The sequence below is a fragment of the Prionailurus viverrinus genome, chromosome D1, assembly GCF_022837055.1.
Source record: "Prionailurus viverrinus isolate Anna chromosome D1, UM_Priviv_1.0, whole genome shotgun sequence".
Taxonomy (NCBI): domain Eukaryota; kingdom Metazoa; phylum Chordata; class Mammalia; order Carnivora; family Felidae; genus Prionailurus; species Prionailurus viverrinus.
The window spans coordinates 89,524,487-89,549,361 of NC_062570.1; the positions used below are offsets into that span (position 1 = coordinate 89,524,487).

General features: G+C 46.0%; 1 protein-coding gene across 2 annotated transcripts in view; it reads right to left on the minus strand.

Annotated features, from left to right (window-relative positions):
• The window catches only part of PAMR1 (peptidase domain containing associated with muscle regeneration 1), a 159,471-nt gene that overhangs the window by 15,629 nt on the left and 118,967 nt on the right, over window positions 1-24,875 (minus strand). For both annotated transcript variants that reach the window (XM_047878822.1, XM_047878821.1), the window contains 3 exons: window positions 17,726-17,840; window positions 13,590-13,807; window positions 11,007-11,114 (listed from right to left, as the gene is read on the minus strand). In XM_047878822.1, the coding sequence (XP_047734778.1) occupies window positions 11,007-11,114; window positions 13,590-13,807; window positions 17,726-17,840 (441 nt within the window). The remainder of the gene's footprint in view (window positions 1-11,006; window positions 11,115-13,589; window positions 13,808-17,725; window positions 17,841-24,875) is intronic.

Consider the following 24,875-nt stretch of genomic DNA (forward strand, 5'->3'; position numbering starts at 1 on the left):
ACAAAAATAATCTTTTCATGAATAAGGCCAGAATTTCAATATGATATACCAAACACCCACGAATATTTGTCTTTTCCTCTTGCTTTGTTCTTGAAGTTACAAGTTCAAATTTGAAGACAAGATCTATCAAAAAAACCCCTAGGAACCAGAGAATCCAATCACTGCTTTGCCTTTTAGAAGTCCAGCATGCCTCTCTGTAGAGAAAGACCTGGGGGAGTGCTGAGCTCTATTGATTTCATGGACTAATTTTCTTGCACCACATATTGAATGAGTGCTTCCTCTGTGCCCAGGAGAATAAGGCGCTGGAAGATGTTTTCCTACATCTTTAATATGGAAACGTTTTTATTTAAACCCAGAAATAGAAGTGATGTGAGTTAAGGCTTATTGTACTAAAGTACTTAAGGTACCTGAAGGTTCTCCCTGGCCTCACTTAGTACTTGTTAGGAATGGTTTGGGGACTTCCTTCCAACTACCTATTCCCCAGGTCAGATTTTTACCAAACAAAATATTCAGAGGAATCTATATATACTATGTATAGTGTTGTCATATATTTTTTCTTTTTTTTATTAGCACCAATTCATCCTAAGTGACTAGTGCTTTTCCTAACTTTGCTTCTAAAATTACAAAAGAATGTAGGGCCCTGACCAAGGAATAAAACAAAGGTAATCACCGGGGCCTTAAATGAATTTGAATGCGTTGTGGGGTCTCAGCAAACACTAACCGACCCCAGCAGTTGACTATAGTCTGAGTTGCAACAAAGATTTCATCAGGCACCGTTGATTGAACTGGGTTGATAGCCCTTAGCCTGCTGTGTCACCTGAAAGAAAACTTGTAAATCCAGACAGAGAACCCAGGGGAGGTGGAACCGGGTTCTAATTTAGATGCTTCTGCTAAGAATAACCACTGGGGACTTGTTGGAATGTGTTGGCACATTTGTGCTCCCCTTGGGTTACTAGGCAGAGCTGTTGACATAGAGATCACCATTTAACCAGGGCACACGTTGAAGTTAGTGCAGTATGACCAGTCAATCAAGGGCACAATAACCAAAGACAAGACCATTAGTGAAGGCCCAATGATGTTTCCTGAGGGTGGGAGCACTCACTTTCTAGCCCCTGTCTGGAAATGCTAGGTGGCAAAGTTTGCTCAAATCCTTCAGAAGATTTCAAGTCCTTTGGGAGGTACTATAAGCTATCACCACTGGAGTCTCCACTCACTTTCACCACCCCACCGAATAAAGGACGGGGCTGGCTCTTATGCACAGAGAATGTGTGTGCATGCACACACACAAACGTGAGACAAAGAGAGAGAGAGAGAGAGATCAATTCTTGGGTCTAACACTGGACCTTTTAAAATCAACCATACAATCATATTTTGAGCATCCTTCAGACAGTGCAATCCTGAAATACACATTATTCAGCACTGATGGAAGGCTTACCTAATATTTTAAAGAAACAATTAAATGCTAATCTAGCTGACCTGAGCTCCAGCCCTCTATTAAGTTAGCTTCTCAAATAAATATTTTCATGAGGTACTTTCAGTTGGGTCCCTCCAGAAGCAGACTGCGAGGAAGAGATTTGAGTGCATGTAGTTTATTTAGGTGGTGATCCCGGGAAGGACCAATGGTAGTGCAGGGGAAGTGAGACAGGGAAGTTCACGTTACCAAGAAAGCTACTACTGGGGACAACTGAGGCTCAATGCCATGGGCAAATTCTGAGAGACCGTGCGGAACCTACCTCAGAATTATTCTACAGAAGGAGTAAGAGGTATGAGTAATTACCTACCAAACGCAATCAATCATTTGCTGAAGGATGATGAGATAAACATTAATTCCTCCGCACCTCCAGTCTGCCCATATATATGAGTCAGTGGCTTTGGAAGCCCAAGAAAACCCTGAGGCATGGTTGCAGAAGCCTGGGATTGGAAGCCAGTGGGTCAATATACACAGTGATGGTGTAAACATAATAAAATCCAGCTACCTCTTTTTTCAGGAGACGTGGATGGATTTAGCTTTTAGAAATATTTGGTGTAAAAAAAAAAGATTAGATTTCTGTTGTTTACAAAACTGAAGTGGAAAACATTTCCCCAGCACCCATCTTTAGATAAGGAGCAAAAGGGAGTAAGGGTTGTAACAGGATGGGTGATATTTGCATCTCCCAATGAACTTGCGTCCACTTTCACTTGATATACAATTAGAGCCGTACCATCTAAGGCATTTCCCTTTTTGCCTTTGCTGCCAGAACACTCAGAATCAGAGACATCTGCAGCTGCATTTCACCTAATGCAAACGTGGAAGCTGCATTTAACTCCCTCATCTGATCTAGTGTTCTCTTTCACTTGTTCTTGCCCTGCTTCTAAATCACTTGGATTCCTTCTAATTACTATTATTTACATCCTCCTGGCTTTCAGCAACGGTTTGATGTCATTTACAAAACTGCCCATCAAGAAGCATACATTTCTTTTGTCGAATCGTATATGAATGAACTGGTTATGGCAGCCAGATAGCCGCGCGAGGCAAAAACTAAACCGGGGTACTATTTTGTCTCTTTAAATAGGAGCTGAGTTTCAGAGCTGGGAGATTATCTGAGAATTTCAGCAAAGAAAACAGATCCAAACTCAACACAATTCGTGATCCCAGCACCTGGCTGATGTTGGGGGCTGGGTGGTGGAGGCTGTTGGTCTCAATTCTTAGCATACCCTTGGTACCCGCCCATTCTCACTTGTCACCAAAATCAAGGGAATAGTTTGTGACAGAATTTACATTCTGTTTGGAAAAGGCATTAACTTTCCCACTGGGGCTTTGTTCATCCTGGAAACCTGAATGAACATAAGACCAACGCCCAGAGATAACCACCGGATGGACTCTGGTCTCTTCTCTTCCTGTTCAGCTTATATTTGAGTTTAGTGCCTTTGGACCGAACCAATTATCTTTTACCTCCACAAAAGTCTTCCCCAAACAGGCATAATGACACCCACCGGCGATGTAATTCCCACTACAAACCCTTTTTTATCTCTTTCCAGCCAATGGTATTCTGTCCCCCTGATGCTTTCCAGCCCTCTGCGGGTGTGAATGAGACAGTATCCATGTGAAATTATGCTTGGATTGCACACACTGCTGTTTATTCATCCGGCAGCAATTTGGAGGCTGAGGCTTACAATTAGCTATTTGATCTTAATCAGTATTGTCCTTGGCCCCTGGTACACTGTGTCTTTCGGATACCATTTTTCCGGTGTTTGGATGGCCTATTTACTTAGCTGACACTGCCTGTGTCTAAGAGACAGGTCGGCTTTGAAAGATGTTCAGAAAGTACTAGTCATTTTACTTTTGTTCAAAATCAACCTGACACACACTCATTTGGTAGAGTAACTGAGTAACCTACGTCACTGGTAGAAACTTAGCTGCCCTCTACCTAGTGGACCTGCTTGGTGATAGTCTTCTAGGGGCCTCCCCAAATCTCAGGCTTCTGAGTCAGCTGCTGGGTTTGTGGTAGAAGGTGGGTCCTAATGCTAACTCCCAGGGAAAATGTCTCCCAGCAGTATTGATTGTCAACTCTTCAACATATAAGAAACACTCACCATGAAAATGGCCCAGGCTAGGCAATTCGGTTCTGTTTAGCCTTGGGGATGAAGAGAATGACCTTGCAGAAGAGTCCTAAGAGACTCTGCCCACTTACTAATTCTCATCGCCACCATCACCATCACCAAAGGCCTTACTAGAGGAAGCTGTGACCGGGAACTGTGTGGCATGGGATGTTCTCCTCTGCACTTGAGAAAGGCTAAGATTAGTTCTGCCAAATAGAAGGGAAAACACATACGGTATAGCTCTGTCCAAGCTCCTGAGTGCCTAGAGCGTAACAGACGCTCAAAAATGTTCGGCTACATGAATATATAAAGTGGCGTGGATAATAGTGCCCACCCCGTGGAGATGTTGAGACAATGGAATGAGACAATGTCACATAAAGCACAGAGTCTGGCCTGTGCCGAGGACACAAATAAGAGCAACTACCTTTGTCGTTTTTCGTATTTGGAGGCCAGTGACAAGGTCTTACATTTTGCAGAGAGGAAGCTTTCATCTTCCGAAGCAGGGTGAGGGACAAGTGCTGATATCCCACAAGGCAGAAGCCTGTAGAGAAAAGTGGGGCCCCCCTCTAGCCTCTGTCAGGGGGCTGGGGTCAGTCTCAGGGTCCAGGAAGGCAGGGATATTTGTTCCCACCAGAAGCTCATTCTGCTTTGCTCTCATGCTCTTCTATTCTTTGCCTCCTCCAGTGCCTTCCCTCAGTGGCACACAGCCCGTCCCCGCTCTAATGGATTGCCTCTTCACCTCTTCAGCCCCAAAATCAAATCTGCCTCCCGCGATAAGTCCTGCGTCAGCGACCTCATCTGCCGAAGCAAAAGCCAAGAGGGCCCCGTCAGGGGCAGACGAATGGAAGCAAATTCTTGGTAAACCAGTGGTGGGTCTGGCCCTCTCCACACTGATGGATGCTCCATCCCGAGCTCTTAGAGACAGTCAGACTGGAAAGTTGACCATGTGGCCTCACTTGTCCTCTTGTTACTTGCTAGAATGCTGTCCATAAGGAGAGGGATGGCTGACTCGCAAAATATATCCCCTGTATGCCGACCACAAAGCATCTTACCCCGAATGGGATATGGCAACACTCTTGCTAAGAGGCTGGAGGCCCGCAGAGCCCATCAGAGTTGATGCTAAAGCGTCATGTCGTCTATGTAGACTCACGTTCGCCCAACAAGGAATGATCCAAACGAAAAGGAAAATTTCTCCTGAATTATTAAACAAACAAATACCTTGATAACTACATAAAGGCAGTTTCTATTGTGTTCAGTTATAGCTTTTGCTTTTCAGATCTTAATCTAAACGGGATGGCATCCCTCTAAATACACCAAGAAGGATGTCAGAGATTCATCTCCATGTTAGGGACAGAAGTGGACGGGAGGCACAGGTGTAAGGAAGTGTATGAGGAGTTAGCAGTCCACTAGCTGATGGTCTTCTTGGGGCCCCTGAAATCTCTGAAGGCTCTGGGCCATCAAGTGCTTGTGGGTAACAACTATAGATTTCCCCAGGACTCTTCATGAAATTATCCTTCTGCGTCTCATACCATCTCAAGCCAGACTGCTCGAAACATATAATGAAACATTTAAGGGATGCCCTGGGGCAGCAGTCTCCTATATGACCACCAGGGGACTGACATAGGGCCCGCCACATGTGAAGTGAGTAACTTCTGAAAATCCCCATAAGAAAAAGGGAGGTTGACCAGATAACACTGATGCTTGGGCAACTTGCCCTGGAGTTTCCAAATCCAGTTCCTCCCGGGGCATTACTCCATCCATCATTTCTCAAAGCCCCCACTCTGAGCTGCCCTGGTTACAAAGGCTCCTTATCCCTCATGCCCAGTGTGGGTGTCTTCTCCTGGGATCTAGGATTCCTCCATGACAACGACACTGGAAGTGTCTACTTGCCTGATAAAACCAGATCCTTCTTGCCTGTATGCAAATGCAGAGGGAGCAGTTCTTAGTATCTGGCAATGATTTACAAACAGCAGTTCACAGAGGAAACTTACGAAGTCGAAGGGAGAATTTTCCTAAGCCCTGGAGCCCCGAGAAAGGTGTGTCATAATCATCTAGTTTGTAGAAACTGGTGCTGTTCCCCTTACCCCTTATCTGGAGAGTCCCCTGCTTTCTGCCAAACTTTTAAATGGTCATAACAAATGAATAAACAAATGGAAAATAGAAACAGACCTATAACTACAGAGAACGAGCTCGTGGTTGCTAGAAGGAAGGAAGTAGGGGATGGGAAAATGGGCGAAGGGGAGTGGGAGGTACAGGCTTCTGGTTATGGAATAAATAAGCCACAGGGACAAAAGGCTCAGCATAGGGAAGACAGTCAATGATACCGTAATAGCAGCGTAGGGTGGCAGATGGTGGCCACAGTTGTGGTGAGCATAGCGTGACACATAAAGAAACCGAATCACTATGTCATACACCTGAAACTAATATAACATCATGCGTCAGCTATGCTTCAAATTTAAAAAAATTTTAAAAACATAATGGCTCCTATTACTCAACTCAGCACCTTACATGGATTATTTCATTGCATCCTCACAAACGCTCTGAGAAATATTTGGCATTATTTTTCTGAACTTTGTAAACAGGGAGAATGAGGCTGGAGTTCAACGACCTCCTCAAGGTCCTCTGGCTGGTAAATTGCAGGCTAAGAGTCAAACCAAGGTCTTTCTGGCCACAGAGCCCAAGCTCTCCACCCCGGGATGTACCATCTCCAGACTACAGACAAAGGTACACCTGTCTTCCATAAATTAAGGACAAGACAGGCCCTTGGAACGGTGAAAAATCCAGGCAACTATTCCATTTTAACAGTGTCGCCCCTGAGTGATCTTGGGACAATCTGCACGAATCCCACCAAAGCTCCGCATCTTACGTCTCTGATCGGAGAGGTGATCATGACCCACTGTTGGCCTCGGCACATTCTCACTGCATCAGCATTACCGTTTCCATGAAAACCCCCAAGTTCCCAATCACTTATTCTGATGAGAAATGCGGTTGCCCCTTTGAAGCTAAAGTATAAAGTGTGCCTCTCATCTGGGGCTCTTTCTTCCCAGTCCTTGGGACAGGCTAGCGGGAAACCTTCTGATGCTCCAAACCCCAAACGAATCCAGATTCCCCCGTTTTCTTTAATTGGTGGAAGCCGGTTTGTTTTGTTCCAAGCGCGTCAGAGCCCGCAGTGTGAGCATTGTGCCCCAAGATTTAGCCCATTTCATCGTCCTTCATTAGGATGCAGGGGAGAGCCCGGGCATCGGCAACTGGGCCAGAGGAACAAAGGCAACATGGAAACTGGAACGGGGCAATGAAGCCCTCGCTCTTCACTTTTACAGAACAAGATTCCCACCATTTACTCAAGAACTTAGTTTGTCCTTGTGTCCCATACAAAGAAACAGGAAACTTCAGAGGGAAAAGAGGTGGGGGGGGCAGTTTCTTACGCGGTGGCCCAGGGAGGTTGGGGTCACTGAGGGTGCTGGCAGGAGGCTAGCTTGGCCCCAATGCTGAGGAGGGGGCCACTCCCGTTTTTTGCTCTCAGAGGAGGTCACCCGAGAGCAGGGGAAAGTCGCTCCTCCTTGGGAAACAGTCTGAGGAGACACCTGGGGGCGAGGGGGCAGCACCTATGGTCCAACTGCACTGGGGGCTCTCACAGCGTCTCCACAACTGAAGGCGCCCACCTGCGCGGGTGCTTGCTTCCTCCTCTGTCATCACAGCCCCAGGAAGTCCGGCCATGAGATCTTCCCTCAGACCCACTTGTCTCCGTTGGAGAAGAAATCCATTTTCAACTTGACAAGAGCAGACCCTTGTCTCTCAAATGCGAGTCCTAATTCTTAATCTGAGGACTGGTGTTTATAACAGCTCATCTCGTAAACTGGTGAAACCTCTTAGTGACAGTTTCAGCAACAGCTCTCCCAAGTTTAAATATGTGTGCCCTTTGAACTAACAGCTCGACATCTAGGAATTTATCTTATAAAAATTCCTCTCCATATGAACTAAGAGGTAGATGTTAGGATATTCACTGAAGCTCTCTTTATAATAATATATTAAATACGGCATCAAGTCCATCTTAAGGGATTAGATGAATACAATTGTATATATATCCCTACGATGGAATACACAGAAAATCACCCCCCCCCCCTTTTTTTTAATGAGGTAGACCAACATGGAGTGGCCTGGAAAAAATATCCATGATACAGGCACTGAAAACAGCACACTGAAAACAAACTTTTGTTTGAAACAGGCCTTCTTAACCTTGGCATGACTGACATTTGGGCCAGATAACTCTGTGGTCTGGGTCCATGCGTTGTAGGATATTTAGTGGCATCCCTGGCCTCCACCCACCAGAAGCCCGTGACATCCCCCTGCGTCCCACCCCTGCCCATGATGACAACCAACAATGTTTCTAGATGTTGCCAAACGCCCCTGAGGGTGGAAGTTGGGGGCAAACTCATCCCCAACTGAGAATCACTGGTTTAAAATACTGGTTTCTCAACAACTTAGGTTTGTACATTATAGCAAAAAGTCCAGAAGGACCATAGTAACAGTCTACTAGGGTCGGTTAGGGAAAGTCATGTTCTCTTTATTTTAAACACCTCTGGACTATTTGATTATTTTTATAGGCACATATTTCTTCTGTAAGTCAGTATAAAATCTATTTCTATTCCAGTCCCACTCACATTCTTAAATATACACAAAGAAAAGAATGAGAATAGCTTCTATCAAGAGACAGGGAGTCAGGATGCTCTTTAGAAAAGAGTGACAGGCAGAGCTTACCTGGGAAGGTAAGTCCTTTGAGAGGAATACATAATGGACCATGAGGCCACGACCAGAGCTTATCAATTGTTCACCCACAGTTCCACTGAGCCACATGGCGAGAACCATGTCTGGGAGACCATGACCAACATGGGAAATGTGGCATTCTAGCGTCTCGTTTTGAATTTCAGTGCCTCGCGCTCTCTGCTTCAAATCCTTCATCTGTTAAAAGGGGCATCCACCTTTCACAAAGCCTTCAGGAGGGCAGACCATTAAGGCAGCATCTATGATGTGGTTGCCCCTCATCAGATTTGGTACTACATAAATAAAAGATGGAATTCTCATTAATATTTGACTCGGTGCTTTTAAAGCTATTTTGTAAAACAAATGTCTACTCCAATTTAGGCATTTCAAAATGTACAAAGAATCCCAGAATGCTTGAGTTTCTTGTTCATTTTGAAGGAATTTCCTCCAGGGAGATTATTCCAGTTCAGTGGTATACTCAGGAGGAAAACAATAATGTAAATCTTTTTTTTTTTTTCCTTCTTGGTTTTTCTAACTAATAGGCTATTCTAGAAATCTGCTATGGTTTGTTCAGAAATTACAAGGTAAGCTGTCACAGCTAATTTTTGTGACGTTCCCCTCATTGAGTTAGTGGGGACTCCTGCTGAATTTCCTAGAAGGAAAAACAAACCTAAATCTTATTTAAAAAAATAATAAAACATTTGGTCCCCCACATGAATGCCAGCAAATGACGTATCAGATACCCACCACCAATACCCAGTACCTTCACCCAGTTACAACTACAAGGTACGAAGGGAACTATGGTTTTTTAAGGACATTTTAAAAAGTAGCTAGGAAGAATTCTCTTGTGCATCTATGCTGGTGTTTTGAGATCAGATGTGATTTGAGCCAGTTTGTGACTCAAGATATGAATCAGTGTGTAATGACATAGTTTCCATTCTTTCTCATTATATGTATTTGTTTTGTTTTGCTTTGTGTTCTGGACAAAATGGAAATGCTGAAAAGTCAATGTTTGACTCATAAGCAACTCATAAATATTTTAGTCACAACTTTTGATCAATTTCTACCCTTCCCTCCCCCCACCCCCAAATCCTCACTGTGCCCTGATTTGACCCAGCTTCTTCGATAATACTTCCCTTCTCTCCAATTTTACCTTGTTTTTCAAAGCTCTAGTATTGTGTAATTAGTTCATCAAGAAATTAAGCCTTCCCCCCTTTTCTTGTTTCTCGCTCTGAATTGAGCCCTTTAAAGCTCAGGATCTGCCATTGTCGAGATTCCAGATTCACTCTCTACACGCAATTTCAAAACAAAGAGAAAGCAGCATTTCTCTTCCCTGCCCTGCACACAACACAGCAGGTTCCAACGAGGCAGGAGCCATGAAGCAGAACATCTTTTTCTAAGCCCCCAGCATAACCATGCTCAGGTCAGCCGTGCCAAGCCAAATCAAGGGATGGTTTCAGCACCACGCAATGACACACTCAAGGGTACACTATTGACGCCACGGCTTCCGTCTGCCTTGTTGATAAGGACGACTGATGAAATTGACTGGAAAATGTCTGAACTTTATAGAATGCCATCAGACCAGGCACCTTATAGGATGACCCCAAAGTACCCGTGCATGCTAGTCTATATGGTTTTGCTTCCATTGGCCTGCACCTGAGATCTCCTTGACTATTCAAGGGCTACTGGAACCACTCATCCCACATACACAGAACGTCAGTCATGTTCTCCCGCTCATCCAGGGCAGCCCTGGGTCAATGGCTGATTGCAAGGGGGATATGGAAGCCCAGCTCCTTGCTATAAAGCCAGGATACACGCAGAGGTATAAATTACATTCCAGATTCCACTGAGGCTGGATTTTGCCTAAAATCACACCTTTGCTTGGCTTCCCTCCCTTCCCAGTCCAGCTTCCCCACTCCCTTGCCAGCTTCTCTGGGAGCACATCCTAATACATCTCCTGACTCACACTCACCACGCAGGATCTGCTGGGGGGAACCCCTGCCTATGCCATTATCTGCCTTCCTTTGCTTCCTCCCCTGGCCCCCTCCCCAAATTTTGATTCTTCTTATTCTTGTGCGCATCTCATTCTATGCTGATAGTTGCAGTCCATGACACCTGTTTCAGGTCTCAAACTTTGGTTGTGACACATGTCATACACAAGGCTTTGTGACCAGTGACCCTTGATAAATGATTGCTGGTCGTGATGTTGAGTTCCTCTCTGCTGATGGCTTCAGACCATGCAACAACATACTGGAATCTATAGATGCTTCCCTGGGGCACAACTCCAAAATTCAGATCTTGCAAAGGACAGGGAGTTCAGGCTGAGAGCCACAGGAGATTTTATGATGGTGGCTTTCTCCTGTTGGCACTTCTTCCGTGTTTTTGAGCTCTGAATATTATTCAAGCCCTTGAAGGCATATCTTTTTCAGAACTATATGCAGCGGGGGAGATGTGGAAATGTCAACGGGAAGACCTAAGTGGTTCCAAATATCCTGACTCAGAGGCAGCCCAGCCCCGAAAACCACTCGACGGGAATGTCCACATTATGTGCCACCCTGGACACACCGTCCTAAACACCAAGAAACAACATACTTCATAAGCTCCCAGAGCCTTCTTCATGCCAGCCCCATGTGACTCCTCAACCCTCACTCCAGAAGCATACTCACGATTTTCACAGTGCTGCCCGGTGTAGCCTGCCAGGCAGGCACATTTGTAAGATCCGGTTTTGTCAAGGAGGCAAGTGCCATCATGGAAACAGGGAGAAGAGGAACATGCTGTAAGAGAAAAGGCAATTTCCCTCAGCGTCACTGCGGCGAGTCAATTTCCTCAAGCCTGGAGCCTCGACCAGGGTCTTTCACTTGCCTTTTGCAGTCTTCTTGCAATATTTTTACTTCTTTTACTGGATCCACATTACTGTCACTTGAGAATGCCTAAAATCGGTGCTTATCTGATGTTATTTGATATTTTCAAAGGCCCCAGAAGTATGCTTCTATGGTCTGAAAAGCCTAAAGCCAACATAAACAGGCACACCACAGGATTAAAGTGGAAGCATGCCTTTACCCCTCCCATAAAGACTCCAGGGGAGACAGGCGTCCTCAGGCAGCTTTAGATCCTTTTTTTTTTTTTTTTTAAGAAAGCTCAGGGTCCTGGGTACTAGGGGAAGGAACTGGAAGATCTCCATGACACTGTCAAAAGCGTACTTGAGAATTTCCTAACATACATTCTGTAAACATTAGTCTCTTGAGATGTTGATACGTTCAACTAAGAAAGGGTTCTAAGCTCAAATATGGTGGGCAAGTGCCACTGGTATTAAATGGCAACGAACCAGATTTCTTTACTGCAGAACTTCTCAGAATGTTCCATGTCCTAATGTGCACTGCAGATATCTAAGAAGGCACATCATGTCTGGCCTTTCCCAAGCTTATCTGGCCTCAGAACCTACATTTTACAGCGAACTATTCTTCTGCAGAGAATACTTTGGGAAACAGAGGTCTGTGTCCTAACCACTAACCCTCCATTCATTTACCCTGACATGGAAATAGATTGCTGGGTCCGGTTCCACAAGCCCAAACTGAGTGCTTGCTCTGTGTGAGGCAACTGGAGAGACAGAAAGATGAACAGGACACGTGTTTACCAAATCAGGGCTTTTTGACAAAAAATATACGACTATCACCTGAAGCATAATTCACTTAGCGTTGGGAAAGGGGAGAGAGTGTTGTAAGACGTTCAAAATAGGGCAAAGTCACAACCCGTTGGACCAAGAGAGAAGGTTCAGCAGAGGAGGATGAATGGGAGACAAACCCTGAAGGCTGGGATTTGATGCACAGGTGTGGAGGAGGTGACATTAGCCTGAGGAGAAAATTCAAGTACACACATGCAAACAGGGCGTGTGAGAAGCCACAAGTGCTACTCTCCACTTGATGACGCAGACCAGCATTTCCCAAAATTCTCCAGAGGGGGCTGAGGAGTCCACTTCGGGGGAGGAAAAGACCCTCCTGGCCCTCCCCTTAGTCACAGGGTCATAAGCTGGCAAGCTGCCACTGCTTCTACCTGGCTTCCCTGACAGCCAGCCCTGCTGTCTGTCACGAGTACCCACATAAGTATCTCAAGTGTGACCCCTCCACCCCCTGCCCAGCCTCGGCCAGCCACGTATTACCAAGGGCGCGGATCAGCCGGAGGCTGACCACACCACACCACAGAAGCACACTTCCAGAACCCCCAGGCCCGCACAGCTCTACAGGGGACATCCTCTGTGAAGGCAGCGGGCACACAGGGGAGCCGCAGCTGCTGAGAGCTCACGTGGAGACATTCCAAGGGATGGGCAGGTGGGCGGGGGGGGGGGTGGTCTCCCAGTCTCACCAAAAGGACAAGGCTGCAGAAGGATGATCCCACTGCCACCATCACTCTTCCTGAGTCTTTCGTATCATACCTTCCATAGGAAGCCACAGCGATCAAAATGCCACAACAATGCCTAATTGGGTACTTAAAAACCCCCAGAACTTTAAGCCTGGGCTTAGTTTGTAAAACCTGATGCAATTCAATCTCAGAACAGTGAGAGCTGAGGGGGCTTCCTTAGGATGGAGCGTTTTGTGCATTTTGGTCAAATCCTACTTCCTGATATGAATAGGGCAGGAGTTAAAGTCAAGCTCAGAGTTGCTCATAAAGTAAGTGGCCCTCACCACTGACTTAAACACTTTTGATGCCTATCTTGCAGATGACAGAGGGAGGCTCAAAGCAGGCCTAGGGTTGGGCAGCTATTGAGTGCATCCTATGTACCAGACACTAGGCTACATTCTTCGTCCACTCCATCTCCCAGAGCCTCCGTAATGGAGCAGGATCTAGGCATATTCCCTTATGTGCTGATTAGGAAACTGAGGCCCAGAGAAGTAGAATTTACCCCAGGTCACACGGCTTTATCTGCCAGAGCTCCAAAGCTAATGCTCTTAACCATGAGATTCCCCCCCAGTGTGATCCATAGAGCCAACCGCTTTGTGACCTTGGACAAATTACCTACCCTCTCCCTGCTCCAGCATACGAGGGCATCCATAATTCCTAGCTATGCTTCTGGTGAACATCTGTGAAATATACCTCGCCATTTCTTTCTTCCTTCTCAATGTGTAGGTTGCTTCTGAGAACTCAGCCCACTGGGTTTTAATAAGGCTGAGCAGGGAGAAGGAGACGTGCACAGAAAGGAGATGTTCGTCTGGAGCATAGCCATAAGATGCTACACTTGTCTCCACGGCCTTTACCTGTGATCTCCTCAAATACAGCATGGAAGCCATCAAAATTCTTGGAGCCATCTGAATGGAAGAGGATGTGGAGCGAAGAGTCTGTGCTCCGGATAGGAGCTGGCCGCTCATTGCCACAGAAGCGTTTGATGATCCGGCCATTGCTGCTGTCCCCATCACGGATCTCAACATAGTCATACTGGCACATGTAGTCGAACTCCAGACTCAACATGATGAACCTGTGGGTGGAGAGAGTGACAGCACAAAACAGGTGGACCCTGACCATCCTGAGACTCCTGAGACCTCTGAGCAAGTTCCAGACCAGATGATGAACAGGTCTCAGAAGAGTGGTACCACTGGCCTGATCTGATAGAAAAAGGGTCCTGGACAATGTGAGATGAGATGAATTTCTTTTAACAGAGGGGCATGTATACATCTGCTGTCCCCATGTGTATGTGCATGCCCAGACAGAGGGAGTACCTATTCCATTCAGAGAATCTCTGCACATAGCTGGCCTCTCTTACAGGGGTACTTTTCCACCCATTCTGCCTGGCTGGTTCCTTCCTATCCTCAGGCCTCACCTTAAATATTCCCTCCTCAAAGACGCTTCCCTGACAACTCTTTCTAAAGGAGATCCTCTGTTCTCTTCATAGTGAGGATACTAATTTTAACTCCTCAAATTTATCTTCTTGATTTTGTGTGTGTGTGTGTGTGTGTGTGTGTGTGCGTTCACATGCATGAATCCCTATCTTCTCCACTAGACTGCAAATTTCTTGAGTGTAGGAGAGAACATCTGTCTTATTCCATCAATGTTTTGATTGTGCCTAACACAGTGCCTGGCATATAGAGATGCCAAGCAAATATTGATGAAGATATGGTTGAATAGATACTATAGTATAATTTTACAACTGAAGAATGGAAAAAGTATACATTGCCTTGCAAAACTCCATAAAAGAACAAAATCTCTGCACATTCTTCTATTTTAATGGAAGGATATGAAGGTAATTATCCTCTGGGTAGCAATAATTCTTACCCCAAAGAGTAGAAAAGGTAGCACTATATCAGAATTTCAGAAACGGGGGAGATCTGATAAACGTGTGTTTGCCTAAAAGGGTCTCAGGTTTGGAAATACTGGAATACATCAGATCAAAAAAGCAGAAGATGAACGCAAGCTTCCACTGCCAACAGACAAGACAGGAGGCAGCCACATCCCACAGCAAGAGAGGAAAAGCCATTTTTCAAAATATTCCCAAGGGAATGCCTGGGTACTGAGTTCACAGAACATACATCTGTATCTTCTCCTTCGAGTTTTGGAGAAGAAGCAGGAAAAGACAGAAGAGTGAACAACTGCCACCTGAAAAGCTGGGACAAGGGTCTATTTCTACCACTTGGGGTGAAATGTTCAATAGTCAGGATTAGAGAACACTAGAACATAGTGAATCAGTATATTTTAAATGCACCTAAGGATCTTATGGAAAAGAAGCCCTCTAACTACGTATGGCTAGTGTTTGTTTTACAAAGTTTTTATCACAAAACTTTTTGTAAAGGACTGTAAGGGCCACTAATCATGCTTTGTGAAACGTGGTCTAATATCTAAGGACCTGACTTCTCATCCAGATGCCACTGCTAGGTCACAGTGGGCCTTGACAGATGAGTTCTTTCTCCAGACTTTAGTAACTCTGTCTGAAAAGGGAAGGAGGAGGGACAAGGCCACCACCCAAAAGAGACCACAGCTTTTTCTGAGACCAAAATATGAGACAGTCCAAGTTGTATTTATGTTCATACCCTCGTTCATTCATGTACTTAACATCTAGCTGTGGCAGGCCTGCTCTGTGGCTGGCGCTGTTCTAGGTGCTGAAAGCACAGCAGTGACCCTACTAAATATACCCAACTAGTGCCTGCCCTAATGGAGAGTAGTTCTGATTTGGTGAACAAATAATAAGCAAGGAAACCAGAATACAAGGTAATCTCATAGAGTATTAAGCACTGTGAATAAAATACACTGGGTAAGAGCATGAAGAGTGACTGGGGAGGGTAAGCTTTTTATGCAATGTGGTCAAGGAAGACCTCTCTGAACTTGGTATCTGGGCAGACACTTACATGATGAAACAGAGCCAGTCATGTGAAGGTCATGGGGAAGAGAGGCCCAGGCAGGGGGCTCTGCAAGTACAAAGGCCCTGAAGCAGTAATGAGTTTGGTGCATTTGAGGAACTGAAAGAAGGTCAGGGATGCTGCATGATGGAGTGTAAAGAGGAGACTGGAATGAACTAAGGAGGAGAGCAGGATCCAGATCCAGCATCCTGAATCCAGATTTGATTCCAAGCCTCATAGGAAAAAACCGGTTTCGACAACAGAACTGGACTTGGGATTTTAAAGGGTCACTCTTGTCACTGAGGAGAGAAAGGAGCAGAGCTGACAAGGGTGGAAACATGAGCCAGTTAGGAAGCCATGAGAGAACTGAGGTGAGATTGTGGTGGTATAACGTGGAATAGCGGCACTAGAGTCAGATGCAGATGGATTTGAGATTATTTTACAGGTAATAAAATAGATTTTGTGGTGGTCTGGCTGTGGTAGGTGATAGAAAGAGAGGCATCAGGGATGACCGCTTGGCTTTTGGTCTGAACACTGTACATATGCATCAGTGTTTCCTATTATTATTATTATCACTGGGCAGCAGGTCCAGATTTGACGAGAAGGAAAGAAATCTACCTATTTGCAGGCCTCCCTAGGGGCGTTCCCAGGCAGGTGATGTGCTTCTCCAATCCCTCCACCATTTTGGGTTTTTCCTTGGGGACAGATTTCCCTTATATCCTGGATCTCGGAGAAGCTCCTCCTTTAAGGGGACCCTTTAAGGGGACCATCTGGCCTGGTCCCTGAGGTGCTGAAATAATATGCAGCATTTAACACCTCCCCTCACCATCTGTGGCAGACCCCACCTGAAGCACCTTAAGCAGAAAGGTGTGGGCCTTCAGATGTTCCTTGTGCTAACCTTCCTCTAGAAAAGTCCAATTGATGAGACTCACTCCCAACCCCAGATCCTACAGGAATGGGGAGACCAGCCACTGAGGGCCAGCCTTGATGAGGAGAACTGAGAAGGGGACCTGTTTTGCTGGATCCTTCCCGGGCAGGGTACCATGCGGTCCCTCCTAGAGGATAGAAAGTCATTTGAGGAGCCAGCCGGAATGTGGAAACTTCCACTGATCCATCCAGAAAATACTTATTGAAAACCCATGCCCTAGAAGATTAGAAATTTCCATTACTGCCAACCTCCCCCCCTGGTTAGAAAAGGAAGAGCTAAGTGGACAATATCCCTAGAAATCCTAGGGGTGAGTGGGTCACTCTGATTCCCTAGAGAGTTAAAGGAGAGGTGTTTGCCAGGAAAAAGGAGATACACTGGAGGCAGGGAGAAGTTCTTTCAACGTTCATTCATGCAACAAGTATCTATCAAGCACCTATGATGTGTACTGCGTACTGTTCCCAGCACTAGGATGCAGCAGTGAACAGTTCTCTCTTGTGTTATTTATCTACAGTTACAACAAGACTGGATCTACACTTTGTACTATGGCATAAATTGCATATTTGTGAGGACCCCAAAGCTTCATAAGAAGAGATGACTTATCTTCCATGCAAGTGAAAAAAATTGGTTTATTTGTTACAGATGTGGTGGTTGTTTTCTGAGGACATCAGCGAAAGGAGCTGATGAGTATAAATTCCTTGAAGGTTAGATCCGTGCCTTTTAATTTTTTCACTTTCCTCCCATAGAACCCAGCCCAGTACTGGGTGAACAGGAAGACTTGGTAAAGATTTGTGGATGGGTAGACTGCTATCAGTATTCTGTTTTGTTGGTGTTATCCTTGGTTCAAAATTACCTAAGCAACCCCTGTTCTAGGGCAGTGAATGACAAACATTTCATTGGTCGTAGTTTTGACCAGGTTTATTCCATGGAATTGCCAAGACGTTTAAAAACAAACAAACAAACAAACAAACAAACAAACAAACAAACAAAAGGCTCCATTGTACATTTTCTGAATAAGGTACATTTTCTGAATTTTCTGATGGTTAGCCTTTGGTCACTAGGATCCAGGGCACTCAGTCCTCTTACTGTGTTTCCGTATAACCTCAAACTCCCTAATTCTGATCCCAGCCCCTTCCCTTACCTTAGCTGGATGATGAACCCAGGTTTGGCATGAATGGTCCATTCACAGTGAGCATTTAGAGGGTAGCTCTCCAACAAAATCTGACCCTTTGAGGCTCGCAGAACCTGGCCACATCCTGGGAAGAGAAGATTGGGGCATGGAAATTGGAATAAACAGGAAAGAGATGGCAGAAGGTCTCAAAGAGCCTTTGTGCTCATCCCACACCCCTGAGAACAGAATGGGGAAGGAAATTACTTTCTCAAGCACCTGGCAATGTGCTAGGAAATTTGCATAGGTTAATTCACTTAATCTACTCAACAGCTTGAAAAGGGAAGTAATATCATTCCAGTTTTCCATCTGGGAAAATGCATAACAAGAGAGTTAAAGAAATAGCTTGTTGAGGAGCTCCTGGGTGGCTCAATCAGTTAAGCACCTGACTTTGGCTCAGGTCATGATCTCACGGTTCATGGGTTCGAGCCACACATCGGGCTCTGTGCTGACAGCTCAGAGCCTGGAGCCTGTTTCAGATTCTGTGTCTCCCTCTCTCTCTGCCCCTTCCCCATCTGTGCTCTTCTTGCTCTCGCAAAAATAAACATAAAGAAATTAAAAAAAAAAAAAAAAGAAATAGCTTGTCGAGCCACTAAGTGACAGAGCAGAGGTTCAAACCTAACTGTATCTGAATATAAAGTCCAAGCCACTCTATCATTCTGCCTCCCCAAGACTTCCATATGCCAACCTGCTGACTCCACCCTGAAAGGCTTTATTTTTAACTATTTAGAGAGAGAGAGAGAGAGAGCATGAGTGGGGCAGGGGTAGAGAGAGGGCGAGAGGAGGAGGGAGGGAGAGAGAGACAGAGAGACAGAGAGGGAGAGAGAGAATCCTAAGCAGGCTTTGCACCATCAGCATAGAGCCCAGCTTGGGACTTGAACCCACAGACTGTGAGATCAAGACCTGAGCTGAAGACTTATGCTTAACCAACTGAGCCACCCAGGATCCCCCACCCTAAAAGGCTTTGAAAGTAGACACAGTGGCCTTTGTCTGAAGCCTAAATCTGCATAAGACCCTTGGTCTGTGTTCCCTGAACATGCTCTACTCCACAAATATAACCCCAAAGCAACTCTTTCCTGACCTCTTTCTATCCACTTAGAACATTTATGTGTCAATTTTTGTTCTACATGCAATTATGTAATAAATGCCTCTTTAACACATGACACCAGAAGGGGGACATGCTCTCCACCAGCTGGGCTGCATTACTGGTTTTCTATTTTTTTCCTAGCCCCCAGCCCCTTTTTTCCAGACAAACTTTCATGAAAACCACCAATTAGAAAACATGGATCCAAGAGGTTCTCCTGCTTGAAACTGGGGGCCAAAAGCCCTCCACCCTCACTATCGCCCTGGTTCCTTGAGTTACCTCCCAGGAATCACTAAGATTTGAAAACCACTGGACTAAGTCTTCATTAAATTACATCATATTCTCTAGTGTTAAGATAAGCACAGGTGTGCAAGATGCACCCTAGTTTCACAAAAGAGTTTGGGGAAAATGTCTTGAATTGGTTTATAAGAATAAAATTATCTGGGTCATGTAAGTAAACACTATTTTCTACCAGAGTTGTCAAACTACAATCCATGGGCCAAATGTGGCTCACTGCCTGTTTTTGCACATAAAGTTTTATTGGAACAGAGCCACACCCATTTTTTATTCATGGTCTATGGTTGCTTTCAAATTATAATGCCAGAGCTGAGCAGTTCTGACAAGAAACAGACAGCAGGGTCCACAAAAATGAAAATATTTACTAGCTGCTCCTTCACAGAAAAAGTTTATCTAACCCTGCTCTATACAGAAATCCAGTTTGACCTCATAAACTCTAGGTATGCAGTTACACTCAATAGCTCCTCCCCCCAAAGTATAAATTCTCATCGCTTAGAAGAAAAATATTAATGTCGGTGGATACTGCTCCATGGCAAGATGGTGGTGGTGACATTTCTACAATGTCAGGGAAAGAGCTCAGATTCTGCTTCCGATGAGCTGTGAGGTGTGAGGCTTCGGCTTTTGTGACACCTACTGCCAGGCTGGTTGCACAAGTCATGTCTTTGCTCGGACTTTCACTTTTGCTGCTGTCCTGGTCTGCCAGGGAGAAGCATGGTCCACCACTTTCCACTGGGGGTCCTCGTCCCGCCCAGCCTCCGCCATCCCTCTCTGCAATCCGTTTCACCAATATTTGATTCTCCACACAGCAGCCAAAGCCACCTCTTTAAAGAGATAAGTTAGATCACATTGCTTTCTTGATTCCTCCAAAGGCTTTCTTGACCCTCCAAAGGCTTCCCGCTATGCAAATACCTTCCCACCGATGTTCATGGCCCGGCCTCACTGAGTGCCCAAGCCCACCCTCTGCCCAGTCCCCACTCCCGCTCATCTGTCTCCTCACACTGCCCCAGTGACACCAGCCTCATTTCTGTCCCCAACTCTGGGCCTTGCCCTTGCTGCTCTTAGCCTGGCAGGTTTGTCTTCTTCCACATCTCTGTTCTTTGCGAATTAAGTTCAAATGCCATTGCTTCAAAGAGACCCCATGTCTCTACAGGAACTGCCTTTATTCTACTTTTGTTTTCTTCATAACACACATCACTATTTGGAATTATCTAGCTTATCTGCTCACTCACTTTAGTAGAGCTGGGACCTTTTCTAGCTTGTACACCTGGAATGGAGCCAGGTGTGTAATAGGTTGAATGAATGAATGAATGAATGATGATACTATCACAGGCCAGGCACTGGCTGAAACATTTACAAACACCCTCTCATTTAATGCTCTTGAGAAACCTAGGAGAACACCATTCATCTCTCCATTTCCCAGATGCCGAACACTGAGGATAGAAGTTAGGTGACTTCCTCAAGGCCAGAAGGCCAAGAGGTCAAAGTCTGCAATCGAGTGTTTTAACTCTACAGTACTGGTTAAGAATGGAGACTTCAGAGCCCCCACTGCCCTCGGTTTGAGACTCAGCTTTATCTTCATTGGCTGTGTGGCTTTGGGCAAGTTACCTCCTCTCTCAGAACCTCAGGAAACCGGAACCAAATGGGAATAAAACTGGCACCTACGTCATGTGATTTTGTGAGACTTGAATCAGGTTATGGGCGGAAAGCCCTAAGCAGAGACATCAGTAAATGTTAGCTGCTGCTGGTTGGTGGCAGAACCGGGATTTGAACTTGGATCTGTCTAGTACCAGTGCTGGGTCTTGGCTGGTATGTTCAACTGTCTTGGGGGCTTTCTAGGGGAGCTCTGTCCCACTCACATTTCGAAGCAGGATTTTTCCACTGCCCTGAAAAAGAGACATTGAATCTCCCCCCACCCCCACCCTCAGCCGTGTTTTCTGAAGTGCACGTTCCTCCTTCCTGCACACCTCACATGCCATCGCCCCCATCCGCCCATCTGCTGCCCGGCTACGGAAGTGATACGTTGGGTGTGAGAGACAAAAAAAGAAACCTGCCTGCACAGCCTCCACCCTTTGGGGACTGGCAGCTTCCCAGCCTGCAAGGTGTTAAATCCCAGCTCCCACAGCAAACCTCCTGCAGGGACCCTGAGTGAGAACCAGCAGCAAATGCTGCCTGCCTGCTTCCCTGCATATGGAAGCTGGACTCAGGCAGCAGGGAAACCGGGCCTCTCCTCATGGCCAGGGGTGCTGGTACCCATCCCAGTCAGGTCTCCTTGGCAGGACCATTCAGGCTTTAGCCAGACCCAGGATCTCATGCAGCCTCTGGAGAGGCTGGGGCCTCCATTCCCACCCGGGTGCTGGCCCCTGGCCATGTGAAATGCAAGACCACTTGGTCCTCCAGGCCCGGGGCTGTCCTTCAGAAGTAGCCAGGACTCCAAAGCACATGCCATGCCTCGGTTCCTCCTGATGTTTTCCTTCTCCCTCTGGGGGGAAGGGAGGAGTTGACCCCAAGACGGCAGACAAGTTCCAACCAAGCAGACACAAAGAGGCCACTTCTCAGAAATGTGCTCAGGGGAGGGGTGCTGGGCACAGGGGAGAGGAGGAAGGAGCCCTACCCCCTGCCCACCCCAAGGGGCTCCTTCAGCTCCCTTTCCACTCTTGCCTCCTCCCCGGGAACTGGCGGGCCTGGGTGCAGGGCAGACTCAGTGCACCTCTCTGTCTAGAGCAGAACAGTGAACACAGCTGAGTGTTCCCGCCAAGGAGGCACTGCTGGCCAACCAAGCAGGTGGTCCTGAGTCTGAAAGACCAGAGCAGGCAGTGGGCCCGGAAACGTGCTCAGATTCCCCGACGATGTCTTGTTGCAGGGGGAAGTGGGGCGTGTGTGTATGCGTGTAGGGGTGTTTGCCAGCGAAGCCACACTGTCCCCTGGGCTCTCAAATCCTGGACTCCTCTCCAACCCCGCCACCCCCCGACCCTTCTCTGTTGCTATGAGCCAAAATAGGAGAGTTAGCTGGAGAGACCCTACTGCTGCAGAGCCGAAGGGAAATCTCCATTAATTTCTAAACTGGCAAGAGAGCTGGAAGGTTCCCAACAAAAATGAACACCACAGCACTCAGACAAAAGTCTTGCTATCTCCAGCATGGAGGGTGGGGAAGGAGGAGCAAGAGACAGACACAACAAGCTTCTGAGACATGGTTGGGGTTTTGCTGTGTTTGTTTTGTTTCTTAAATCTTTCCTCTTGGGAGTGGGGGGGGGGGTGCAGAAAGGAGTAAAGAAAGCAAGCATTCAGACAGAGACATTTGCATTTTCTTCCCTCCTTCTGAGAGGACTCCAGGGCAAGACTCAAAATGATTAAGGGGCAGTCGTGAAGTCAGGCTGGGTCCACTTCCGCTCAGCCTTTTACTAGCTGTGTGACTCCAGACAAGTTCTCCAGATTCTCAAGGCCAAGACTTCCTCATTTGGAAAGGAGAATGTTCCTTCCACCATGTTGTTGTTTTCTTATTTGTTGTAAGGATTAAACAAGATAGATCATTTTGTAAAGCATTTAGCATAGTACCCGATAGGTAAAATGCTCAATAAACGGCAACTAATCGTGTTATTTCTCGAGTCTTGTCTGGATCTGAGACGCTATTTTGGCGCAAGACTCGCTGGGGATGCCCCAGCCTGCTCCAAGGCTCCTAAGGGCCTCCTTACAGCATTGGCTACATCCCTAAACCCACTTAGACCCAGGAACCCAGAAACTGATGGCAGAAGAAATGCCTGGATGATGACATGGGGACGACCCACGTTCCAGGCCAGGAGCTGGGGGGGGAGGTCACACCTTTCACGTGACTTGTATCATCCTACCATGACCTGCTAGGCCCCTGCCCAGGAACTCGGAGTGAGGACCTCAAGTGCCTCCCACAAGAAATGATTTAGGATAGAGGGTGAGAGACTGGGCTCTGGGGCCTGGCTTCTGAATTGGCATCTTCCCTCTGCTACTTACAAGCTACATGACAATGGGGAAGTTACTTAACCTCCCTGTGCCTCAGTGTCCTCACCTATAAAACAGCTTTGATGAGGAATGATGGCTTAGGACATGAAGGCACTTAGAACAATGCCTGGTTCATAATAAGTGCCAAAAGATGGCTTTTATCAGGGGCTCAGATCTTAATCAGGAACTGTCAGATGTCTAGGAATAACTCCATGGCTCACCTTATGATTTGGCCTATAATCTCAACTAATTTGATACATTAGAGTGACGGTTTATTTGTTTGCCTCCCCCCCCCCCCCCCGCCATGACACAGTTCTGTGAGAGCAGGGGCCTTTTCTGTCTTGTTCACACCTTTATATGCATGGAGTAGGTGTCCAAATAATTGTTAACTGAATGAATGACTGTACCAGATAAACTCAAACATCTCCCCGCCCAATCAAACCATTCTGAAAGCCCCTCATCTTTGTACTAAGCAGTCTGTCCACTTAGTTGAAACAACTGGCCAGCAAGAACAGTGTCTGCCACTTTGCTGTAGAAAGTCTGTCCTCCCCAAAGTCATCAGGATCTTTGCAAAAATAGTAGAGATTGAATCTGCCAATCCAACTCAAAAGAGAGGATCTGGGCTTGGGTAGCACAGAGAACTTCAACTGCTGAATAAAAAAAAAAAAAAAAAAGGATTTCTCTGTGCTTTAGTTTGGCTGATTTCTATTAAATATGTGTTTAAGTTCCCCAATCCTTTCTTCATTGTGACCAATCAACTGTTAATCCCCTCCAATGAATACAGTAGTGTGTGTGTGTGTGTGTGTGTGTGTGTGTGTGTGTAGACTGGTTTTCGGTTATGAAATTTCTTTTTAACACTTTCCAAATATATCCTGAAATTTCTCATCTCTTCTTTCCTGTGGAACCTTTAGTATATTTAAAGTTATTTTATTTCATTTATTTATTTATTTTTATGTAAGCTCTACGCCCAACATGGGGCTTAAACTCATGACCCTGAGATCAAGAGTTGTGTGCTTTACTACCAACTAAGCCCGCTGGGTGCCCCTATTAAAAAGTGGTTTTTTTTGATTCCTTAACCGAAAATTCCAGTATTTGATCATGCATGGTCTGTTTTTTTTGACTGATTTTTTTCTCTACACTGAAGGCTATATTCTCTTGCTTCTTCACAATAGAAAATACATATTTTTCTTTTGACTGGTAATATCCTTTCCTCTATTAGGCAGGGAAGATGAGGGGCTGATCATTTGGAACCAATCAGAAATTAAACTAGTATGAAGCAGGATGGGATATATGATTCTTCTAGAGGGATCTTGAAATTGAAGCACCAGAAACCTAAAAAAAAGTCTGTCTTTGATTTTCAACACTCCCCCTGAACCTCCCCCACTCAGCTTCCTCCACCTCCATAATTGTAAGACTGGGAAACTGTGAGCTTTTGAGACTTTGAAATCACCAAGTTTTTGAAGTTGCAAAACTCCAGCATCCCGAGATCTTCTGCTTTGCAGTCTTGCCCGAGACTCTGCTTGCTCGGCGCAATTTCATTTAAGAAAATACTTGAATTGCCTTTACTTTGGGGTCTCCTTTAGATACAAGTTCAGCAGGCTGGCCCACAGGTTCATCACAAGTCTGGCTAGCCGCCCCCCCCCCCCGCCCCACCTCTTTCACCTGCCTTGCCCTCAGCCTCAAAGCTAGCCCTGGTCTAAGGTATCCTGGATGACCCGCCTACCCAGGAAGAACTTATTCCTCTGGAGTTTAGATTCTTTTAGATTTTGTGTT